General features: G+C 36.6%; 1 protein-coding gene across 1 annotated transcript in view; it reads right to left on the bottom strand.

Annotated features, from left to right (window-relative positions):
* LOC309665544 (uncharacterized protein) overlaps window positions 1-24,423 on the bottom strand; it is a 329,472-nt gene extending 305,049 nt beyond the window's left edge. The window contains exon 1 of the mRNA XM_082472194.1: window positions 18,148-24,423. Coding sequence (XP_082328320.1) covers window positions 18,148-18,170 — 23 coding nt within the window. The 5' untranslated portion in view covers window positions 18,171-24,423. The remainder of the gene's footprint in view (window positions 1-18,147) is intronic.
* Window positions 24,424-26,896: the final 2,473 nt, after the last annotated feature.

Here is a 26,896-nt window from a genome sequence, read left to right as displayed (position 1 = left end):
CCAAGAAACTCATGAACACTGTACCAACTTGCTTCCTATTGCACTCCTCAGGGTCCGTGTAGCCCCCAGGAGTGGTCTGGGACTTAGTCCATTTGAAATGACCTATGCGAGGCCTTTTCTTACTACTGACATTGTACTGGATGAGGAAGTGAACCAGGCCCTGAGATATACTCTTAATCTAGGACAAGTTCAGAAGGCAATCCAGGACTGTGCCCACAAGGCACTGCCAGCTCCCACGAAAACTATGGAGGAAGGAGCAGTTCCTTCACAAATAAACCCCGGGGACCAAGTTCTTCTTAAAACCTGGAAAGAGGGGTCCCCCCAAGACCAACTATTGCCGAAATGGAAGGGCCCCTATAAAGTAATTTTAACCACCCCCACTGCTGTCAAACTGCAAGGGATATCTCTTTGGGTGCATTTGTCCAGACTAAAGCTTTTACCTCCAGAAACCGCACAGGTCACCTGTGAGCCAGTGGAATATCTGACCTACCTATTCAAAAGACAGGCACCATTGACAGATAAGTAAAATGATGTAGTGGGTTCGCTCCTATTTGAAACCTTAAAGGGACTTGGGACCTCTCTTGTTTCCTTGGTTGATGTGGTTCTTGACAATCGTCTGGCCCTTGACTACCTTCTGGCAGAACAAGGTAGAGTTTGCGTGACAACTAATACTTCCTGCTGCACTCGGATCAATGCGACAAGACAGGTAAAAGTTAATATTAAGGAAATATGTTTCAGACATGGAAAACACAATATATTGGCTTCAAAAAGTTTTTAAAGGCAAAATTAAAATGAATAAACATTAAAAAAAAAAAAAAGGAAATATACACCCGGGCAGAGTGGCTTCACAATCTGAAGAGTGGCAGGGGCGATATCGCCTCCCTTGTCTGGTCAACAGTTAAGGAAGCCCAAAGTGAATCTGCTTCCTTCCCTTTCTAGGCCCTTTAATGGCTATGGTTCTTCTCCTTTTTAGCTCTTGTTTGTTCAACCTTTTGGTTAAGTTTGTGTCTTTTAGGCTCCAACAGTTTGAAGTAAGGCTCATGATGGCTCAAGGAATTCAGTCCATTCCAGCAGAAAGTGGCCCAGGTCCTTACAGCTCCTTGGAACAGTCAGTGAGGGACTTCTACACCTCTGGGGTAGGCTAGGGTCTGCGGCCCCTGTCCAGCAGGAAGAAGTTCGGAAGAAGAGACCTTTGGCCTCTTACCCCTTAAGAATAAGGGTGTAGAGTCTCTCAGGGGGGACTGAGACAGGCTGGGACCTAGGACCCTTTGCTGCAGTGCTGCAATGCTTGCACCTGGACACACATCTCTTTGAACAACAAAATACAAAGAAACTATGCAGGACTAAAAATAACTTCATGCATGCACAGTTGGGGCAAATTCTGGACCAAAAACACAAAAGACCAAAAATAACTCAACTGCCCCTTCTGAAGAGCCAGGAGCAAAAATGCAGGGTGTCGGGAGCAAAAGCAGGGTACTGAGCATGCCCCCTGCCCACAACACCACTGGAGGGGTGGGCAAACGACCTAAACCACGCCTCGGACCCAACCCCCGGACACACCCCTACCCCCATATAAAGAACAAGCTCGGCCCCCCTCAATGAGTGGGCAAGCAAGGGAAACGTTTTTTCTCGCCCCCCCCTGTTGTAGCAGGGGCCCCAATAAAGCCTCACCTGAAAAAAAAATTAATCTAGTATTCAAATATACACATGCTGTTTTTTAAAATACATGTAAAACTTTTAAAACGTAACACACAGAATAATGTTATAACGATTTCTTTGAAGGAAGATAATAAAAAGATATTTATATTTGCTTGTATATTTATAAAGAACCTCTGGAAGAATAGAGAATAACAGTGTTAGTGGTATATTACCTTAAATTTTGCTAATCAAGCATACTTCCATTATCACTCCCTACTCTTTTTGTCAGGATTTCTAAAAAATATCTAAAGTGGCCAAAGCAATGTTTTTCAGTAATGCTTATTACTCAAACTTCTATGAATCTAAGTGGCAGCTTCAGTAAAGCAAAACTCCCCAACCATTCCTCCTAACCTTATTGGTTCCCTTGCTAGTAAAAAGGGTGTGAAAAGTGATTAAATTCTCATTTACCCAAGAACTCTCTCAAGTGATGTTCAACTCAAGGTGTCTGGACTATAGCTGCTAACAACTGCAGTAAGGGGAAAAGATGCACATGAGAAGAAGAATAGAAAATTATGTACAAGCAAAGTATACATTTAAATACTTCCTTTTTGAGTTGAGAGAGGAGACATAGAAATGCACACTAAGAAATAGTTAAATAAAATGGTTGATTAATTATGCCCTATTAACTCCATCTTTGCCTTCAACGAGGAGGGTAGCATAAACATATATCATAGTATTCTGGTATTTTTAATTAGTTTGAAACTGCGGAGAATGGAGGGGAAAGCAAATATTCTTTAAGTTTCCTCCGCTTTGGACGTAGAGCCTCATTTTAAAACCAGGGCTCTAAAGTTCAGACCCAGAAGGCTTAGGATGAAAAGAGAGCAGTTATCTAGGCCAGATCTTCTCCATGCACTCACTCAGTGTGTTACATTTAACAGAACTGATGTACCTTTGCACAGGAATGAGAGCCAAGCCACAATAAGAGCAGCTTTGTCTTCAGTCTGAATATTCTTTAAAAGAGAGCAGGATTTTTTTAACTAATTCAATAAGCAGTAGCATAGTGAGTCCTCTGAGCAAAGCTGGGTCTATTCTCAGAAAATGGGAGTACCTCAGCAAGGCCATTAATGAAATGACTACAAAGAAATATAGCTGGAATAATTGATTTGGATCACTAAGAAGGTCAAGTTGGACACATCAGTATTTCGTGATCCTATTAGTCAGTCAAAGATAAACACAGCACTTTAATCAAATGTAATTAAATTATTGCTGTAAGTCTAAGTCTTAATAACCACAGCCAAAATGCCAGATGAACCACAAAAAATTCTCCTAAATGTTTAAAAAAACCTCAAAACACCATTCTGTAAATTAAATGAAATTCATTTCATGTTTGTTCCCAAATGTCTGTGTCAATGTATTTATGGGTATGGTATATATATGGAGTTAGAGTCTGAAAAATGATGTATGGGTATGGTGTATGAAGATAACATATATGTATGATTTATAAAAAGTATATATAGTCTGAAAAATTATTTATAAAAATGTATCTATAGTCTGAACTGAAAATGATTTTCTCATCCTTCAGTATAACTGAATTCCTTTCTTTATGTTTTATAATTATGCTTATTTCTTATCTTTACAAATAGAAAATTTTACTGTAAAACAGCTTAGTTTTCCACTATTGTTTAATTAAAGGTAAGCAATAAAAAATTCTTAAGGAAAAATAAATTCTAATCAGTTCTTTTATGTACATGACTGATTCACATTTGTATCCTTCCTAGATAAGTTTTAGAAGCTGCTAATCTATTGTGCATTTAACACAAAGCAGATAAAACATGGGCTACAGATGTTATTATAATGTGGCATTCTGTTTCATGTTTCATATTGTTTGCCTTCTTTTCTCATAATACCTTTCTAGCAGTTGTTAGATGCTAATTATAAATTTCAAAAACTCCCAATCATCCAAACAGACATGTAGACACTGATTTGTATTAAAATAGAAATTGTGCACTTTAGGCTTTAATCATATAAATGTATGAAGATGAATGCTAGTCTATTAATGTTTAAATTGTGTAGATTAATATGCTCCTACTGTTACAACTCATGGGTGTTTTGAAAGCTAACCAAATTGAAAACACCACTCCCACCAACGCAAGGATGCTTTTGCTATTGCTGCTAAATCAGAGTTTTGTCTGCAAATACATATAACACAATAATTTGAAAGACGTAAAATTCTATGAAAATGCAGTGATTAGTAACACATAAATGACCTTCTAAATCTCTTTTTAGGCCATAGTCAATTATTTATGAGAAACTGGTAATCAAGATATAGAAAAACAAACCTGAAAAATGGAACAACCCCACTCTAATATGTGGATTACATCTCCTCCCTGATCTGTACCAATAGATTACTTTAGTTTATTTTTAAAGAGCTCATAATTTATATGAAAAGACATGGGTTGAAATGACAATGTGTAGAAGAAAACAATCCTCATAAAATGAAAGAAGTGCTGGCTTGCTAAAGGATGACATAACATCTATCAGTAAAATGAAAGAGCTGTCTCAGAAAACAAAGATAAAAGCTGAATGCCTTCATAAAGGAAAAGTAGATGGAAAACCATGCTGTATTATTCAAACTCAAGAGTCCTGGAGACAAAGAAAGGTCGGTCATTGACAGGTACATCAGCTGTTGTAGAGCTACCCACACTGAACGCTGAGGTCCAGGGGGTCAACTTTGTTCTGAATGGTTTCAGTCTAAATGCCAACTGCACAGAGATCTTTCTGGGCCACCCTCCCTTATATAGTTGCAATTCATTCACTCAACCCAGCAGCACTATTATTTATCCCTACACCCTGTTCATTTCCTTCAAGGAACTTAGTACTTTACTGTTTTCCCCACTGTTCCAGGAGGGCAGAGTTCACTTTGAATTTGTTCACCACTATATTCCCAGCATCTCTCACACAGGGCCTAGCACACATAGTAGGCATGCAAAAAATAGTTACTGAATAAATTAACAAATGTTCCACTGCCACAGAGAGAACACCTAGGCCCAAATACTCCTAAAAAGATGAGCAGCAACTCCCTAAAGATGGGTTCTGGATCTTCTACCTCATCATCACAGTGCTCTTCCCAACTGACTTTATAGTATCACTGAACTCATCATTGTAAAAAATGTTAACAGATTTTTAACAGACTCCCAATATTCAACGCAAAAATTCTTCTCCTAAAAGAAAATGCTGGCCTATGCCTCCAAGGAGAATCTATGAGCCTGTGAGAGAGGTTGGATACGGGTAGTAGGTTTTTGTATCATCTGTATGCTAAAGATATTATAATTATGTTACAGAAAGAAACATTCATTTACTGACAAAATTTGGGAACTTTATACTTATTGCAGAACCGAAAAGAAAATGGGCTGCAATCTGTAATTCAAAGACAGATGTAATATTTTTTAAACTTCAATGTAATGATTATTTTGGTTCTAATTAAATATAATTAATTTCTAAAAAAAATAAATCTCAACAGAAAACATGAGTTAATGTACTTTCCCATTTAAAAAATTGTGCTTTTACTAGACAAAATGCAATCATTCTACTTAGAATACCTTGTCCTAATAGTCTATGCCATAAGTAGTAATAATTATCAAAAAATGAAAACATATTAACCACTAGGTATTTTATATAACTATTAATTCATAAGATTGTCAAAATTCTATGAGATGACTATTTATAGCCCTGTTTTACATTCAAGAAACTGGAGGCTCAGATGAGTTGAAAAAACCTTTGTCTAAGGCCAAGGTGCCAGTAAATGGTATATAGAGGCCTTGAAGTTAATAAACAGCACACAATGAAATGTTGTGATGGGACAAGCAATAATCTCATATCAGGAGAAAAATATTTATCTAGAGAAAATACGGAAGAAAAATCATCAGTTATTTTTAGATACTGAACATATATATAGGTTCTGCAAAGCAAAAACCATAATTCTTCCGCACTTTGTGCCTTGGATAACTTTGTTAAACTCGGCCTGAAACCTATCCCATGCCTCTCTTCTTTGAAAAAACTCTTTTCTAAGTTACAAACTTCATATCTTAAAATATTGAAGAAAGATGTGAAAGAAGAGTGTGAGTAATTTTATTATTATCAATAAAACTCCAAATTCCAAAGGTGCACTGTGGACTCCCCTGCTGTTGGAAGGTTCACAGCACGGCCTGTTAAGGCTATTACATCCCACAGAGAGCCACAGTGTTTAGAAGGTAGATCCTGGGAAGTAGGAACAATTAAAAGAAAATCTATTTTCTTTGTCCTTCCTGCCTGCTTGGATTGAATGCAGTTTTTTTTTTTTTTTTTTTTTACCTATTTAATTGTTCCCTTAAACACATCTGCAAATAGATGCATCATATCCTGAAACCATTATACATTAATCCAAGCAGCTTTTCCTTGAATCCAACAAAATACTTTTTTTCATTTATGATCTCATGTGTCTTGACTGAGCATTGACTTTGTGTCCTTCCTAACAGATGACCATGAAGTCTGACACAGGTTGCTTAGCAACTGCCTTATGCCCACAAGTAGAAATAACTCTTTGATATACTCACTATGTGTATTTCTCCTGATTTACTTCATTTGTGTTTAGCATGGTAGATCAAACAGAATCATTAGAATCCTACTAACACCCCCAAGGGTAGAAGAGTTCCTGGTCCACTTTAAGCTAAAGTACCCAGAGATCAAAACAGCTTACTTCTCATCACAGAACAGTACTGCAGAGTAAAAGAACAATAAATACACTGTGCCTGTCCATTACCAAGGACCACGTGCATGCATTCTCATCAGTGCTGACACTACAATGTTCTTTGAAACTTGAAAAGAATTCTCAAAATTGTTATTTGTAAGCCTCACTTTTTTTAGAAATGATAAAGGACTGTATACTTCCCATTATGTTGTTTGCTACAAAGTCTTTGATATCCTGAAGGACAATCCATTGTTTTAATGCATGATATAATGTAATTCATCATGCAGCAAGAACAATACTAACTACCCTGCTTGTTTGCATCAACCATCACTCTTCGACCCTCGTTGTATCTGATCCAGTCTAAGCTCATTTGTATTATTTGTGACTTGTTTATATAGAAAGAAGTCAACCAAATATGCAGTGGTACCGTACCTCAGAACAATAATCCATGCAGAAGCGTCCTGGGTCTTAAATTCAAAAATAAAAAACTTAAAAGCTTTTAAAATAGAATTTTGGGGTAGAAATATGTAGTTAATATTATGATGTAATGAATCTGAAAACTTACAATATCAGCAAGGATAAAAATTAGAAAGAATTTTAATACAGGAAACCAGTTAGGTTTTTATAAAGCATACTGTTTTTAGCACAAGTTTTAAAATTTCAGTGTTCCGGAAACCTGCAAACTTTTTTATACCAAACCAAATAACAAGTGAAAAATCTTTTCAAATTGTACAATGTTAATTTAGAAACCATAAAGTTATTAAAATAATAACATCAAGGCAAAATTTACACTGTTACAAGACTAGCATTTAAGGAGCTATTTTGTTTTAGACAATAATTTAAAATCTCCCAAATTTCTATGAAATGGAGACTAGTTAAATAAATTATAATAATCCATACAGTGGGGACTTCCCTGGTGGCACAGTGGTTAAGAATCTGCCTGCCAATGCAGGGCACACTGGTTCAAGCCCTGGTCCAGGAAAATCCCACATGCCATGGAGCAACTAAGCCCGTGCGCCACAACTACTGAGCCTGCACTCTAGAGCCCACGAGCCTCAACTACTGAAGCCAGTGAGCGTATAGCCCGTGCTCCGCAACAAGAGAAGCCACCGCAATGAGACGCCCGCACACCGCAACGAAAAGTAGCCCCCGCTCACTGCAACTAGAGAAAGCCCGCGCGCAGCAACAAAGACACAATGCAGCCAAAAATAAATAAATTTATATATAAAAAAAATCCATACAGTAGAATATAGTTAGATAAGTTTAATATATTTAACAATATATACAGTGGAATACTTTGCAATAGTTTTAGTTTCTTTCTTCTTTTTGTTAATGATGTAGATCTCTACAAACTGACATAGAAACATTCCCAAAATAAATTGCAAAGTGAATAAAGGGGGGTAGAACAGTGTGCTATTACATTTGTTACACTTGTGTTCAAAAAGGGAAGTTTTATATTTGTATGTGAGTGTAAACATTACAAATGTATGTGATACATATATCTCTCTAAGAATCTAAAAGGAACTGGTAATAATTTTTGCCTTTGGGAACTGGGAATATCAGTGACATTTTTCACTGTACATTTAGACAAAACTTTATTTCTCTTTATGTTCTGTTCATGTGAGACAGAAAGGTGGACAGTCTCTTTATCTTATTGATAGAGAAAGAGCACATAATACATAGTGCCCACTAGATCCCAAGAGTAGCACAGGTTTATCAAGAAAGATTTAACCACAATAAAAAAGTAAGCAGCCACAGGAGAAAAATCAGAATATCTAATTCCACTAACCCAAATGCCAGCAAACAGAATTAACAAGATTTCAGAATATGAAAAAACAGTACTTTTCTTTGAAATATTATTTCTCTTAGATCTGAAACCTGGCTTTTCAGAATCCTAACAACAAAGGAGAATTTAATAAGGAATTATTCTAAATCAGTGCAAAAGATCAAAAGATCAAAACTTCTTTTAAGTGAGTTTAATAATTATGGCAACACAAATGTGCTGTGCAAAAAAAAAAAAAAAAAAGGAGAGCGAGATAGCTCTAAAGTAATACGTTCCAAAGTGGGTTCCACAGAACACAACTCTCATGAGAAACTGCCACAAGAGAAGGTTCCATGGTCAAATAAGTTTAAAATATTGTACACTATATTTTTTGCAGAAAAAAATGTATTGATATATTGGAGGCTCTGGGTAACTGATGTAGTTAGGAACTTGTTTTAAACTTCTTAGACCACAAAAATATTTTCACACATACACAACTATTAAAATTCCCAGGAACGAGTACTTCATTGATCCCATTTTGGGAAACACTGCTCTAAGAATATAAAAGCCAAATTGATGACCTTTCCAATGGGGAAAAACACACCTTATCAATGAATCAGTAAGGCTATTATTAAAAGGCTATGATTAAACTGATTATTCTGCTTTAGTTGGAGTCACATGAAGTTATTTAATAAGGTATTGCAATTAATTTTCAAGAATAATTAAGCTACTCTTAATCCACACTCTCAGACCACTCTGTTTTGTTTTCATCAGAACATTTACCACTACCTGGTTTTTTTGTTTATTTATATGCTTGTTATTGTCTATTTATTCCCACTACAATGTAAGCTCCGTAAGAATTGGGATCCTGTCTGTCTTACTCAATGCTGTATCTGCAGTACTTTGAATAGCATTTGTCTGTACTAGTTTCTCAACAAATGTTGATAGAATACTTGAATAAATCTAGTACTTTTCTCTTTGTTACCTCAAGTCAAAAGAATACTTGTCACTTTTTCTCCTAAGACACGAGCAGTTAAAGGAATTTCTGTACTGATTTACTAGCTGTGTCACCTTGAGGAGGTTACTGCACTGCTCTATGCCTCCGTATCCCTGGCAATAACCGAATTGTTGAGGCAATGAGTTAGTATATACAAAGTACTTAGAACAGTATTTAGTGTATGGTAAGCACTTTGTAAGTGTTAGCTGTGATGATGATGATGATGATGATGATGATGATGATGATGATGATGGTGGTGGTAATATGTTCTAAGAAAAAAGTCTTAAATTTAAATGAATTTGAGAAATGCCTGACATAAAATTAAACAGATATTTTACTGCATTTTTAAGAGCTTTTAATATGCCTCTGTGAATCTTCAAGTAGACACAGTTAGAACAATTCCAAAAACTGACCCTTAGACTGTCTTTCACAGAATACATATTAATATCTCCTAGAATACCAACATTTCCAGAAACACAGTTTGGAAAGAACTCAATTAGAAGGTCTTGCATAAAGCAAATAGATACAGAAGACCTCACTCCACCCACCCCAGAACACATAGAAATTCCCATGATTAATAAATTAGAAAGTGAGTGGATGCAAAAGGCACTTAGATCCATGGTCCAGTTTATTATTAATTTCTCTTTTACCTTAAGCTCTGGAGGTCAAGCATGCTTTGGCTGTGAGTGTTGTCTTTCTTTGAGGTTCCCTAATATTATTCCCTTATCACTTTAGCAGTTGGCTGGATGGTTTCACTAAAGCCTAATACTTGGGCTCCCATCTTCTGACTTCTGTACCCTGGCGCTAGCTTGGGATTGTTGCCATTCTTGTCTTCCAGCTACCTTATTTTGCAAAAGATCTAAGTTAACATTCTTTACCACAGTCTTTTCAGTCAATGAGACTTCAAAGGATAAAAAAGAATTTTACCATGATCAAAAGACTAAAGCTGTAGTAAAAGAAAGAAAATCTGAAGGTCTTTCACCTAACAAGCCACTACATAAACGAAAAGGATTAATGGTTGAATTTTTAATGCCTCCTAAAGGAAAATAATTTTTATTTAAACATAGATCAAGACAAAATTCGAATCCCAGGGGCCAATAATGGCACCTCCTGACAGGAAGGATGGGAGAGCAATGGTGATGAATCAAAGCATAGTAGTGTGGTGTAGTGAAAACATGGGCTCTGGAGCATAACAAACCTGAACTGGAATTACACCACCACCTTCTCCCAGTTGTGAGCCCTCTCTGAGTTTCCATATCACTGTCTACAGAATTATAAAACACTATATAGATAACATTCATTGAACAATTACTTGGTACCAGGCACTATTCTAAGTCTTTTACATGGATTAACTCATTCATTCCTCATGTCAATGCCCTCTATCCCAGGACCACCAGGAACACACTTTTGGTCAAACAAAGTTGGGTTTATTGACTTGTTACAATAAGGGAGACCATATATTGGGGAGAATTGTAGGGCACCTCAGCAAGTGGGTGTTAGAAAGGACTAGGATTCAGGCTTGTGTTAGTAATTTAGGGAGAGTTCAAAGAACTAGAACATTGCTTTGTATTTGATATGGTCAGAAAGTGAAGGTAGTTCTATAATTGGTGTCTTAATAATTCTTATCTAGAAGGCAGGAAGAATAAAGCCAGATTTGTTATTGGTAAAGAAGTTATAGTCATTCATTTTAGCCAGGAAAGGGGGATACTTGGTTATTTTTGTGGTTTGGGCAATGTTCTTGTTTTTGTCTGTATTCAGACATGATTATAGAGTAGTCTTGTTTTTCTCTTGATTCATCACAATCACAGAGTGGCCTTGTCTGCCGTTGATGGTCTATGAACTTGTTTATGTTCAGCAAACGCCACAGCCTAGCTGCAGTATCAAGCCAGCTACTAGAACACCAAGCCCTAGCTGACAGAAATGGGCCAGCTCCTGGCTCTCAGGTGTCGCTCTCCTCTTTCTCACCTACAGCAACACTATGGGATAGGTACTACTTATTAGATCGTAAAAATGAAGAAATGGAGGTCGCTCAGCCATTAAGCAAAAGTGTGCAACTCGAATCCAGACAGGTACAAGGCACTATTCTATGTGACGCAGAACCGGTGCTCCTAACCTCTGTGCTATTCTCTCTCTCAATGTTAGCCATCACCACCTTAGAGGGTGGCTGTAAAGATTGCAGTCGATCCATGTAAACACCTGGCTCATGACAGGACTTTGATGAAAAGTGGTACCGGTTATTACTAAACAGAGAAACTAAAACATTTTAAATTTAGGTTTATTTTCAGTTCCTCAGGAGGCCCTGCTTTGTGAATTGAGCATCTCAAGAGGAGGAGGAGGGACTTCCCTCGTGGTGCAGTGGTTAAGCATCCACCTGCCAATGCAGGGGACACGGGTTTGATCCCTGGGCTGGGAAGATCCCACATGCCGCGGAGCAACTAAGCCCGTGTGCCACAACTACTGAGCCTGTGCTCTAGAGGCCGCAAGCCACAACTACTGAGCTCGCTCGCCTAGAGCCCGTGCTCTGCAACCTACAATGAACAGCAGCCCCTGCTCGCCACAACTAGAGAAAGCCCGCACGCAGCAACAAAGACCCAATGCAGCCTAAATAAATAAATAAATACATACATAAATAAATTTATTTAAAAAAAAAGAGAGAGAAGCAGGAAACTTGACTCTAGGCCAGAGTTTTGTCACTAATGAACCATGCAAGTATGAGCCGCAAGATTCTATAAAACCCTGCAATGGTCTGTTCCCAAGGAGTTCTAAGTGTTTTTTTTTTTAATCGTTGCCATTGAAGCGTTCTAAATGTTTTTCATCAAATTATTTAATTCTGTTTCTAAAGATGGCCTTCTCTAAATATTCTCTGAATGCAAATATAAAATACAAATGAGTTTTTTCATGTATAAGACTGGAGTAGTTTTTTAATTGTTTATCTTTAAATATATATATAATTTTCATTTTACTCTAGTGATGACTGCATATTAAAAGCAAGGTCTAGCAGTGAGGGTCCCTATGCTAGATTAGCACCAAAAACAGGTACAAAAATATGGCATTTTCAAATATGTTCTTAAAAGTTTGATTTTCCTCCAAACATGAATTCTCTGTATATAACTTAAAATTATTAATAAGACAAAATTCATTTATTCTTTGATTTCAACTCTGGCTGTCATTGCTTGTCACTTGAGCATTCTAAGTTCCATTGTCCTTCATCTTACCACTCTTTCAAATTTCCAAATTTTCTCATCCCTATTCTCTGTTGGTTAACAAAATAGTTCATGTTGACTTGGTTATGCTGACAATAAATCATCGTCTTAACCCTCCAAGAAGACATTTTTGCATATTTTGATTTAAAAAAAAAATAAAAAGGTTGATATGGGACTTCCAGGCATGGTAGCGAATGGCAAGAGATAGCTTTGGCTATATATATGGAGGGAAAGAAAGCGCTAGAGATAGTTCCATGAGTGGAAGGTATAGGTAACCTATGCTTTGGTGTCTCAGGAGTACTCAAAATACTCTTCATTCTCACTTCTTGAAAACCATACGTGTGATACATGTTTATGGGCAGGAGTGGGAAGGCTGCTCCTGTATCAGCAAATACAAACACAAACACACACACGCAAGCGCAGTGTTACTATTTGCCTTCTATGGAGTCAGAATTTAAAGATTTTCTATTTTGCAAAGTTAGTATCTAATAAATTTTAAGTAATGAAATGACAGTCACATCAACAGGCTGCTAAAACAAAATAATCTCTCAACTCTTATTCTTGAAGGATTCCAAAAAGAAAACAACAGTAAAGGACAATATCTTGGAACTTATATTCCAGGAAATATCCAGAATTTAGTTCCTTAAATCGGCTACCTGAGATGCGTCCTAAACTTAGATTTGTTCAGTTTAAATGTCATCTAAGAAAAAACAAAAAACAGAGAAAAAATCTACGAACCCAAGTTTCTAGATTCACTTTTTTGTGAGAAGTATAAACTTTACTGTATTCATTACCATAAACTGTAATGATTACTCCTAAAGAAGAGGGAACACCCAGTATTGTTGATAGAGCACTGGACTTGTATCAGCATAACTCTAAACAACTGATTTAGTTACTTATCTGTAAACTGAGAGAGGTAGGGAAAAGAAATAGTTCCCCAGGGTCCACTAGGGTCCTGGAGCTATTTTCAAAATCTCAAAACTATAATAGAATTAGTGTATTTTCTCACAGTAAGTCTGCACTAAATACTAGAATTTTTTTACATGGTAGAAATTCATCACCTCAGGATGGTGTCATTGCTGAACTCACGCTAAAGAGATCAGCAGTTGTATGTGTTCAGATTAATTTAAAATGAAAAACCTGGGCTTCCCTGGTGGCGCAGTGGTTGAGAGTCTGCCTGCCAATGCAGGGGACACGGGTTCGAGCCCTGGTCTGGGAAGATCCCACATGCCGCCGAGCAACTGGGCCCGTGCAACTGGGCCCGTGAGCCACAACTACTGAGCCTGCGCCTCTGGAGCCTGTGCTCCGCAACAAGAGAGGCCAAGATAGTGAGAGGCCCGCGCACCGCAGTGAAGAGTGGCCCCCGCTTGCTGCAACTAGAGAGAGCCCTTGCACAGAAACGAAGACCCAACACAGCTAAAATAAATAAATAAATAAATTTATATTAAAAAAAAAATTTTTTTTTTAAATGAAAAACCTAATTATCATTTAAGGAGTGCTTTTGGTGAGGAAAAATAGACAGAATATTTCAAAATGTTGAATCACTGGAGAAAAATTAATTAAAGGAGCCTTTGGCAGTAAAATGGTCAAGAACCACTTGTACCAGACAATGCCTATGATATCTTCCTGCTTTAAAAATCAATATAACTATGCATCATTTTTAATAAGATTTTTGAATTCTTTGTATAAATTAGATGAAAAAGCAGATCAGATTTTATTTAAAGCAGATTTAAAGTTGTTTGAAATTTTTAAATGTCTATATTCTACATTCTTCCATGTCTACTCACAAGAGGTGGTTTTCAAAAAATGCTTGTAGTGTAATAACTATAAAACATCTTCCTCAGACTTATCTACCTATTAAACTCTTTCATAAACTTACAAAGTTCAAGCAGCAATAACTTCCACTTTAAAATAAGGTTACAAACAAATTTAAAAGAAATTTGAAAATAAAAAATTGTTTGTAATCCTACAGTGATAGTTAAGGAAATGAACATTTTGACAATGTGTTTATCATTATCTAGTACTTCAGAACTCAAAAATATAACCTCTGATTAGAAAAGTCTAAAATATCCTGAAGATCCTTTAAAGTCATCCTAACTCTAACTCAAAGTGTCAACAACTAAAGAGTTTGAACTGCAAGAGTGAGTTTTTGTGCATTCTTTTAGTTTTTTTGTTTTTCTGCGTTTTTTTTTTTTTAAGATTTCCCAAAGGCACACACCAGTGTATTTAAAACAGGGTCATCAAATCCTGGGAAACCTTGTTCCTTCTTCCTCTTACATGAGTACACAGTATGAAACATCAAGTAGTCTGGCTTCTGTTTTTCGCAGAAGTACAGATAAGAAATGGTGGGATTGTAACACTCTCTGGCTAGCTACATGAAGACAGTTTGTAGAGACTAAGGAAACATGGATGCTGGACTGTTATCTCACTCTACCTACACAGTGTAACTGGGTGATAGTTTTGATGACTAATCACCAATCAATTAGCTCCTAGAATTTCAGATATCTTAGGTATCTTAGAATTCATCCAGTCCAACCCCCCAATTTGTCCATGATAAACCAGAAGCCCAAGAAATGTAAATCATTTGTTCACAGTCATATAACTAGTTAGTGGCTAGACTTTAAATCTAGCTCTCAGGACTCCTGCCCAATGTTCTTTCTACTACCATAAGTTAGAAACCGTTTTACTAAAATGTTACCTCTTTCTATAGCTTCCAAACCTCCCAAGGTTCTTATGCCTTAACATTTGCTCAGTTGCTGCCCTCTCATGTGCGCTCTTCTATGGAAGGTCTGCTCAGATGATGTCATGTTGTCATAGCCCTCTGACATCACCAGTTCTGTACAGACACTTGCTTTCCTGATACACTCACTTCAAATCTTACCACAGCTTTAACTCTACCCTCTCCATCGAATGAATAACCTGGTAACCCATGGCTTTTGGCTTAAACTTGGTGATTCTTGCTAGTCTCCATTTGTTTGTTTCAATCCTCCAAAAGGTTTAAGGTGTCTGTTAAGTACCTAACCCTTTTAACACTCTTGTTATTCCTTTATTTGTTGCCTTCTCAAGTAACTGAAAAGACCTTATCGCAGACTCCTTGAACCCAATCTTCTGTCTCAACCCTGAACAGATGGTTCCCCAGAGGGAACCAGAGGCCTGGGCCTCTTCAGCCTATTCATGCTATTGCTTTTCCTGCCAGTTCCTGGCTTCTGCTGCCCTCTAGTAGCCATTAGTAGCATGGCAGGATTTGAAACAAGGATGTCATATTTTTGTTGAATTTAATTACTCAGTAGGTTGTTTCAGCATCATGTAAATACAACCTGAAAACAAATTTGTGACATGTAATTGGTGCCACTATTCTGTGACTCCTCCACCTCCAGGCCTGAGTCAGAACATGATTTTAAAGTTAGGGCTATAATGGGGCTAATGATCACGTCTACAAATGCAACAGATTCTTTTACACAATTCATTTGCCCAACTCTGATGCTCATCAATGGTTCCTTTCAAGAGTCCAATTCTTTAATCCTTTCACCTGCTCAACTGAAATCCCAGCATAGGAACAGATCAAAAGGAAAAAGTGACAAAAATGACCTAAATGTCCAATAATCAGGGTTTATTTGAATAAATTTTGGTAACATGTAATTACAATGGTATATTTTGTGACTATTAAAAATTATGTTTTAAAAAACGCCAAAAGTTTAGAAAAATAATATAATATTAAGGTGCAATAGCTGAACATTAAAAAAAGAATTACAGTAAGATCCCAATAATATAGAAAGAAAAGAAATGGTCTGAAATGTTAGTTGGTTGTTAGTTTTTGTATTATTTATAAGCATGTGTAACATTTTATAATATATAAATTATAATAATTTATATTTTAATAATTTAACTATATAAAAGCTGCATCTCTGGGTACTAAATAGTGGGTCATTCATGCCTGACTGTAAGACTAAGTAAGAGAGTAAGATCTCCGAACGGAACTACTGTGGCCTGTGCCGGTTATCATAGTGATGATAATGCCATTATCATAGCCAAGGACATGGGTAGTATTAGTGTGGGTGGAATAAAATGTTACAGTGGCAAGATAAACCAGAGGGTTAGTCACATTCTTTTGTTGTCTTTCTGCCTAGAGAATCCCTGGGAAAGACAATCCCTTTTGGCCAATTAAACCTACTAAATTTTTCAACAATTTATATGGGAGCAACTTCAAAAGTGAGTGACCAGATGTTCTACTGCTTTGAGCATGCAGAGGTGTGAGAAATTTATGTGAATTATGTAAATTTTTTAAACTAAATGTGACATTTTGTGTAACCAGGCTGGTGAAATGGGCCAATCCATGAACATAAACAACCCTAAGGGGGATACGGAGTGGGAATCGTGGTGTCAACTATCACAAATATGTTTAAGATTTCCAATATATATACTGTCAATATCCTTCTAGAAACTTTGTACCAATTAACACCATGGGTGTGGGATAAATGAGATAGACTGCAGGCCGTGTACATTTTCCAGCATACTTGCTGCAAATCTGCTTCTTTCTCTAGTTCAAAAAAAGGGAGACCCTGTTATAATAAAAATAATCACATTTGCTCGTATTTAATTCTTCTAAGCAAAATCCTACTCAAATTTTGGTTCTTCCTCCTTGTAGGTGGTAAATTTCTTACCACTCACACATATGCACAAGAATTCACATAAGCAGAGCAAGTGAGTACCGATACCCTGAAGTGAAGAACCACTGAACATAGTCATAACCTTTCAGTATTCCTTGTTTTGGTAACAGTAAATATTTAAAAGTATATTTTTATTGGCCTTCTTGAGTCCTTTTCATTGTACTCACCTCACATTTTATCAGTTGACTAAATACAGGTTTCCTAATATTTTTCAGTGGTAATTTCTACACCCGCCATTAAAGGAAAAGATGTAAATTCCCCAAAAAGTACAAAAACTTGGATTCCTCTCTACTTTTTACTTTTTTCATTCAACTATTCAACAACTACTTGTTAAATATTTGATACATGCCAAGTATTGTTATAGGAACTGGGGATACAACAGTGAGCAAAACTGACCAAAAAATAAAAAATAAAAATCCCTGACTTCCTTAAGCTTACGTTTCAGTATTTAAGTATTTGTTATCTATATATCTTTCATACTAAGCTCTATATCTAACCCATTGCAAATCCCATCAGCTCTGCCTTCAAAATGTATCCAGAATCTGGCCACTTATCACCACCTCCACAGCTAATTTCTCTTCTGATCATTCTAGGAGTACTTTAGCTGTTCTCCTTGCTTTCAACTTCCCTCTCCCTCCACCCCTCATCACCACACACATACACACAGTCTACTCTCAACATAGGAACCAATGTCATCTTTTAACGCCAAAGTCAATTACATCACTCCATTGCTCAAAATCTTCCTACGGCACTCCAGCTCACTTAGAGAAAAGCCAAGGCTGTACAATGGTCTACAAGGCCCTACAGAGTCTAGCCCCCTGATACTTCTCTGACCTGATCTACTACTCTCTCCTTTGCTCACTGTGCTCCAGTGATGGTGGCCTCCCTGCCTTGAACTCACAGGGCACCTTTGTGCCTCGGGGCCTTTGCACGTGTTACTACTTCTGCCTGGAAAACTTTTGTCCAAAAACCCACAGGACCCACTCCCTCACCACTCCTTCAGACCTTCCCTCAAATCTGATCTTCTTAGCAAGGTGTTTCCTGACCACTCTACTGAAAATGGCAACCTTGTATTCTTCCTGCCTTCCTAATAATTTACTCCAAAGCCCAGAAAAGTAAACATTCACACAGAGTGGGGTTGAGGGGCAGCAAACCTGTGCATTGTGTAGGAATCCATGAGGTGAGGAGGTCATCAGTGCAGGGGCCACTGGCAGAGGAAGTTTGAAGTCAGATGTCAAAGTCTTAAAAGGAAAAGATGGGTGGAGAGTGAAGAGTTCAGCCATGAGGAAGGAGGTTGGTAGCAGCATCAGGAGATTGGTTCTACTCAGAGAGGATTGATCTAACACATAAATACGTTAAAGGTAAGGCAGCCAAGTTTCTCCTGGGGGAGAAGGGGGTTACAAATATGGAAAGGGATAAAACTAAAATGAACCGTGGTGTTGGATTGGAGCTGGAGGCTAATGTTAACTCATGCTTTCAGTATATACAGATATAGAAATAAACGTGTATGTAAATATGTGTGTATAAGTATTATGTATACATGTGCATAATCATACATATAACCCCAGCTCTGTCCACTAAAAAGATCCGGGAGCAGCAATACCTTACTAGCCACAAGCATACCTAGCACTCAGATCTTAGTTTCCAAATATCCAGTGTCATTATCCACTTATGGGGTCCAGGGATCTTTGAAAGTTGCTGATTACAGAGCTGGGCAGAGAAATTACAAGATAAGCCTGAAGCATCTTATATGCTAGAGAGAAAGGAAGTTCTCAAAGAAGGGGTTTTGTCAATATGACACAGGTGCCAGCTTGAAAGGGCCCCCTGCTGGCCAAATCTGGGAAATTTTGAGCAAGAAATTTAATAATAATGCTAAAAATTATAACTTGCTGAATAAAACAAAATTCATGAATTCATCCTGATATAAAGTTTTAAAATAATAAATAAATGCAGAGAAGAGAAAGATTTTCTCTATAGTATCAATAGAATAACCACTAAATATAATGAAAGTCATGGACCATCATAGTAATAATCAACCAAGAAATACCAACAGATGCTAAATCTATTGGATGAAAATTTGTGCAAAATTGGATTTTTACATACTCTCAAAATACCTCCCCATAAAATGCTTTTTTAATTACAAAAGGAAAAAGAGTAACTTTACAGTGGAGATTGCCTCACAGATGTCTTCTTAATGAAGTGATCAAAGTTAACATTACCAATTATGAGACAAATTGAAATCACCTATCACTTGACAGGATGGAATAAGAACACAACTTTACTTATGTGGCATTCTTACATGTATAATTGGCATCTAACCATGAGGAACCATCAGATATGCCCATATACAGGGACATTCTACAAAATGTTTGGCCAGTAATCTTCACAAGTGTCAAGATTGAAAGTCAAAGAAACACTGAAAAACTAGGTTTTTTCCCCAGCTTTACTGAAGTATACTTGACAAATAAAATTGTAAGATATTTAAAGTGTGCAATGTGATGATTTGATATACATATATATTGTGAAAGGATTCCCCCACTGATGAAAAACTGTTTTTGATTGAAGGACATTAAAAAGACATGACAACTAAATGTAATACATGATCCTGGATAGGGTCCTATTGTATAAAGAACATTACTGGGACAACTGATGAAACGGGATGAAATGGCAGTAAAGGATCAGTGCTAATATCCTGATTTTGATGGCTGTATTATGGTTGTATAGCAGAACGTCTTTGTTTGTAGTAAAGTAGTCAGGAGTGATAGCCACTTACTCTGAAATGGTTTGCAAAAACAGTAGTTTCTTGTAGTATTTTTGTTTTTTTCTGTAAGTTTAAAGTAATTTCTAAATAAATATATAAACAACATTGTGAATCCGTTCAACACATTCCCCACTCCCCGCTCCACTTTATTTTTCTCGAGAGCACTTATCAACATCTGATATACAATACATTTTTACTTATTGTTGTTATCTGCCTTCTTCTACTAGAATATAGACTATATGGATTTTTGTATTACCTTTCCTTCTGTATTCTAGCACCTTCCACAGTGTCTGATCCATAGATGATGTTCTATAGGTATTTGTCCAATGAATTGACTTGTCCTGTCCTCAGGTGCAGATTGCCTGTGAGCTGGGGCTAAAGCAAGTACACAATCTCAGCAAGCCAGTTAGCAGGCACAGCTCTGCTTAATGACATATATAGAAAAAGAATCTCTTCTCGAAAGGAAACACTTTCTGCAGAAATGCAGATATGCCTATTCCTAGACAAACATTGATTCACTATAAGGACAGCTTAGCCCCTTAGAGCCAGAGATTCCCAAACTCCTCAAATTTCCTTGGTAGTTTTGTGTAACAAAATGGACCACAGCAGTTTTTTTCCAGAACAAAGAAACAGTATGCTTCTGACTCACAGATATAGAGATCAAACTAGTGGACATCAGTGGGAGAGGAAAGGGGGCATGGACAAGATAAGGGTAGGGGATAAAGAGGTACAAACTAGTATGTATAAAAATAAGCTACAAGGATATATTGTACAGCACAGGGAATATAGCCCATATTTTATAATAAATTTAAATGGAGTATAACCTACAAAAATATTGAATCACTGTTGTACACCTGAAACTAATATAATATTGTAAATCAACTATACTTCCATAAAATAAAGAATTAATAAATTAATCTTAAAAAAGAAACAGTCTGAAGTCTGCTTCTAAATCAATTCAAGTTACCTCTTTTTCAAGCCAGATTTAAAAAAAAAAAAAAAGTTTCTGGGCTTGAATGGACAGTTAATTGTTTTCTCTTCTTCTACTAATCTTATCAAACTTTTCAACATTCTTAGAGAAAATTTAAGTAAAGACCTCTTGTTCAATCATCTATTGAGATTTTTAAATGTACACTGGAAGAAGCCATATAAAATTTCCATTTGAAAAAGCAGTATTAATCTGAAATGTTTTTACTTTATTTGTATTTTCTTTATTAGTCATACAGCTCTCCAGAATTTAGTTAAATTAATATGAAAATATTATGGGAGGCAGCAGGGGTATTATAGCATAAGTCTTGTAACATAAGAATATGAGTCTTATAGTCAGAAAGACAAGGATTCATTCCAGCTTCACCACTTATTAGCAGTATAATCACGGGCAGGTTATTTAACCTTTCTAAGTGTCTGTTTCTTTATTATAAAACTGGTATGATAATGATAGTGTCTACCTTATAGGCTAATTGTAAAGATAAAAAAAATACATAAAACACTTAGCACAAGGTCAGCACATGGTGAGGAACATATAAATATTAGCTTTTATTTTTTGTAAGTGTAATTTAAATGTAAAATCCATATGTTAAATATAAATACGCAATAAACCTAATTGAAGGAAAATACATAACTTGTATTTTTTTCCTTCTAAGTTTCATTCTGGTAAATTTTATACATGGAGTCTCATTTTCTGTAACTCACATTACCATATCCTTGAAAAATATCGAAGTGTGATATAAAGGTAAAGATGTAGCTTTGACTTTGCATTGTTAATATTTATGGGAAGCTCAAATTGTATGTAGAAATTATATTATTTCAGCTCGAAATTGATTTGTAAGATATGACATTTCATTTTCATTTGTACACATTTTGTCTCTAACTGATTAAATAACTTCCCAAATCAGCTTGAATTTGTCATATCTGTTTATAGCCAAAGATAACAAACAAATTGTTTGGGGGCTAATTTACATAGTAAGTGTAGTGGAATTTTTGTTCTATATGAAGTATCAGATATAAACATTATTTTAATAAAATGCTAAAGAAGTTAACAATGTAACTTAATTATATGCTATGTATATATTTGTATTCCGATCTCGTTAAAATGTTTAAAAAAAAGAAGTGTTACATGGGCTGCTCTTTTCACTTTTTCAGTTGACATGGTTAACAAGTCTTATATTAAATCTGGTTTTGTAAAACTAGAACCAGTTGCTCCTAATTCATTTAACTCTAAAATTGGAGGAAGCAAAACATCTCCAATTCTCAGACCTAGTCTTGAGTTTCAAGTCTTCTGGCTTATGCCAAACTCAGCTAATGGCAGGAAAGCTTACACTGATTGATGATGTGATGATGGTAGGTAGATACCTCAGCAGCTACAGCCCACAGGTTCAATGCAATGTTATTTCAACTGTGCCTTAATTATCTACTAGAGGTTAGCCCTTTTTGGAGGAGCAGTTAAGCTTGTGGTAAAGATTAGATCAACCTACTTTATATATTCAGATTTTCAAAAAAAGTTTCCATGAACTGCCAAACCAATGGCTTTTGTACAGTCAGGACAGGATAAGTTGTCCAGCAATAACAAAAATACTCTCGTATAGTCTACTGCAGATCAGCTGGTGGGCCAGGGGTGGGGGTAAGGGTGTCAGCTGGGGTTGTCATCACACAGGGGCACAGACTTTTACAGCTTCTACCTAGAAGTGACTTGGATCACTTCTGTTCACATTTCATTATTCAGTGCAAGTCACCTCCAGGTACAGGAAAGTGTAATCCTAACTGTATCTGGAAACATTTAGTGACTAGAACTAATCACTCTCTTACCTATTACAATTAATTCAATTTACATGGAAAATTAATTCAATTTACATGGCTATGTTGTTTGGACATCTCCCGCTTCATCAGTACCTCATAACCCAGGGCTAATTCTGTCTAACAGAAGGATTTTTCTCTATCATTCTATGTACTTCCTTTTTACAGCTGTCACTCTCTTTAAGAGGAAGATTTATAGGAGAGAAGCAAACCCTTCCTTAGTCTATAATAGTTATGTTCTTCTTCTGCATGGATCTCAGCCCACTTTTATGATTCCAGTATAATCTCCAAAACATATTAGCTACTTAGCCAAAACAATTCTGGAAAAGAAGAAAAAGTAGAAAGACTCACACTTCCCAATTTCCAAATGTAATACAAAGCAATGGAAATCAAGACAGTGTGGTACCAGGAAAAAATAGACTTATAGATCAATGGAATAGAATTGAAAATTGAGAATTAAACATATACATCTATGGGTCAACTGATTTTTGACAAGGGTGCCAACACCATGCAATGGGAAAGGAATAATCTTTTCAACAAATGGTGCTGGTTGGTAACAACTGGATGGTTACATACAAAAAACTGAAGTTGTTTTCTTTGTATTATAAGTCTAACATTTCCTGTGCTGCATTGACTTCTTTGAGCCTCACAGGGCCCCAACGTCCTAAGCATGAGATTCCTTGCTCTTGTGAGATATGCCCCCCACCCAGCAGGAAAGGCTTCCCATCTGACTAGTTCCTCTATCAGCTGCACCAGCTACAACCCACTCAGTCCTCAGTCTAATGGGTTTTATCTCTCTGCCAGACCTTGAAATTCAAACAAGCCAATCACAAACAAGCCAATGACCTCCCGTGGGAACCAGGGATCACCTCATCCTCTGGATACTATGAAGTCTGACTTCCACAGCCTCTACTTATTCCTACTATTCTAAGGCGCAACCCCCATGTGACCCTGTATGATATGCTGTGTCCCTCCCTGGGGCTGCAAGTATGATTGATTAATAAACATCTATTTGATTTCATCTGTCTAGTGTTGGATATCATGTGTTCAGCCATCTCATACTATCTATGATAGGTGATACCTCCCTCACCAACTGGGTAAATAGGAGGTGATCAAAACATCCTTACCTAACAACAGATACCAAACTTAATTCAAAACGGATCAAAGACCTAAATGTAAAAGCTAAAACTATAAAACTCATAGAAAACATAGGATTTGGCAAAGAATTCTTAGATATGACACTAAAATGGTGAGCAACAAAAGAAAAAATAGATAAATTTGACTTCATTAAAATTAAAAACGTCTGTGCTTCAAAAGACACCGTCAAAAAAGTAAGAACACACACAATGAGAGAAAATACTTGTAAATCATATACCTGATAAGGAACTTATATCTAGGTTATATAAAGAATTCTTACAACTCATTTTAAAAAAGACAAATAACCCAATTTTTAAAATGGGCAAAGAATTTTTCTTAACATCTTTTTTGGAGTATAATTGCTTTACAATGTTGTGTTAGTTTCTGCTGTATAACAAAGTGAATCAGCTATACGTAAACATATATCCCCATATGCCCTCCCTCTTGCGCCTCCCTCCGACCCTCCCTATCCCACCCCCCCATCCCACCCCTCTAGGTGGTCACAAAGTACTGAGCTGATCTCCCTGTGCTATGCAGCAGCTTCCAACTAGCTATCTATTTGACATTTAGTAGTGTATATATGTCAATGCTACTCTACAAATAACTCAATTTCATTTCTTTTTATGGCCAAGTAATATTCCATTGTATATATGTGCCACATCTTCTTTATCCATTTATCTGTTGATGGACACTTAGGTTGCTTCCATGTCCTGGCTATTGTAAACAGTGCTGCAATGAACATTGTGGTACACGTCTCTCTCTTTTTTTTTTAACATCTTTATTGGAGTATAATTGCTTTACAATGTTGTGTTAGTTTCTGCTTTATAACAAAGTAAATCAGCTATACATAAACAAATATCCGCATATCCCCTCCCTCTTGCGTCTCCCTCCCACCCTCTCTATCCCACCCCTCTAGATGGTAACAAAGCACCGAGCTGATCTCCCTGTGCTATGCGGCTGCTTCTCACTAGCTATCTATTTTACATTTGATAGTGTATATATGTCCATGGCACTCTCTCACTTCGTCCAGGCTTACCCTTCCCCCTCCCCGTGTCCTGAAGTCCATTCTCTACGTCTGCATCTTTATTCCTGTCCTTCCCCTAGGTTCTTCAGAACCATTTTTTTTTTAGATTCCATATATATGTGTTAGCATACAGTATTTGTTTTTCTCTTTCTGACTTATTTCTCTCTGTATAACAGATTCTAGGGCCATCCACTTCACTACAAATAATTCAGTTTCGTTTCTTTTTATGGCTGAGTAATATTCCATTGTATATATGTGCCACATCTTCTTTATCCATTCATCTGTTGATGGACACTTAGGTTGCTTCCATGTCCTGGCTATTGTAAATAGTGCTGCAATGAACAGTGTGGTACATGACTCTTTTTGAATTATGGTTTTCTCAGGGTATATGCCCAGTAGTGGGATTGCTGGGTCATATGGTAGTTCTATTTTTAGTTTTTTAAGGAACCTCCATACTGTTCTCCATAGTGGCTGTATCAATTTACATTCCCACCAACAGTGCAAGAGGGTTCCCTTTTCTCCACACCCTCTCCAGCATTTATTGTTTCTAGATTTTTTGATGATGGCCATTCTGACTGGTGTGAGGTGATACCTCATTGTAGTTTTGATTTGCATTTCTCTAATGATTAATGACATTGAGCATCCTTTCATGTGTTTGTTGGCAATCTGTATATCTTCTTTGGAGAAATGTCTGTTTAGGTCTTCCTTCCATTTTTGGATTGGGTTGTTTGTTTTTTTGATATTGAGCTGCATGAGCTGCTTGTATATTTTGGAGATTAAACCTTTGTCAATTGCTTCCTTTGCAAATGTTTTCTCCCATTCTGAGGGTTGTCTTTTTGTCTTGTATACAGTTTCCTTTGCTGTGCAAAAGCTTTTAAGCTTCATTAGGTCCCATTTGTTTGTTTTTATTTCCATTTCTCTAGGAGGTGGGTCAAAAAGGATCTTGCTGTGATTTATGTCATACAGTGTTCTGCCTATGTTTTCCTCTAAGAGTTTGATAGTGTCTGGCCTTACATTTAGGTCTTTAATCCATTTTGAGTTTGTTTTTGTGTATGGTGTTAGAAAGTGTTCTAATTTCATTCTTTTACATGTAGCTGTCCAGTTTTCCCAACTCCACTTATTGAAGAGGCCGTCTTTTATCCATTGTATATTCTTGCCTCCTTTGTCAAAGATAAGGTGACCATATGTGCGTGGGTTTACCTCTGGGCTTTCTATCCTGTTCCATTGATCTATATTTCTGTTTTTGTGCCAGTACCATACTGTCTTGATTACTGTAGCTTTGTAGTATAGTCTGAAGTCAGGGAGCCTGATTCCTCCAGCTCCATTTTTCTTTCTCAAGATTGCTTTGGCTATTCAGGGTCTTTGTGTTTCCATACAAGTTGTAAAATTTTTTGTTCTAATTCTGTGAAAAATGTCATTGATAGCTTGATAGGGATTGTACTGAATCTGTAGATTGCTTTGGGTAGTATAGCCATTGTCGCAATGTTGATTCTTCCAATCCAAGAACATGGTATATCTCTCCATCTGTTTGTATAGTCTTTAATTTCTTTCATCAGTGTCTTATAGTTTTCTGCATACAGGTCTTTTGTACCCTTAGGAAGATTTATTCCTAGGTATTTTATTCCTTTTATTGAAATGATAAATGGGATTGTTTCCTTAATTTCTCTTTCAGATTTTTCATCATTAGTGTATAGGAATGCAAGAGATTTCTGTGCATTAATTTTGTATCCTGCTACTTTACCAAATGCATTGAATAGCTCTAGTAGTTTTCTGGTAGCATCTTTAGGATTCTCTATGTATAGGATCATGTCATCTGCAAACAGTGACAGTTTTACTTCTTCTTTTCTGATTTGGATCTCTTTTGTTTCTTTTTCTTCTCTGATTGCTGTGGCTAAAACTTCCAAAACTATGTTGAATAATAGCAGTGAGAGTGGGCAACCTTGTCTTGCTCCTGATCTTAGAGGAAATGGTTTCAGTTTTTCACCATTGAGAATGATGTTGGCTGTGGGTTTGTTATATTGGCCTTTATTATGTTGAGGTAGGTTCCCTCCATGCCCACTTTCTGGAGAGTGGGCAAAGAATTTTTTAAATGGGCCTTTCTCTAAGGAAGATATACAAGTAGCCAGTAAGCACATGAAAAGACTCTAAATATCATTAGTCAACAGGGAGGAGCAAATCAAAACCACAA

Source organism: Balaenoptera physalus, assembly GCF_965194825.1.
Source record: "Balaenoptera physalus genome assembly, chromosome: 8".
NCBI classification, from domain to species: domain Eukaryota; kingdom Metazoa; phylum Chordata; class Mammalia; order Artiodactyla; family Balaenopteridae; genus Balaenoptera; species Balaenoptera physalus.
The sequence above is the reverse complement of the archived record's forward strand: the minus strand, read 5'-3'. Positions and strand labels throughout refer to the sequence as shown.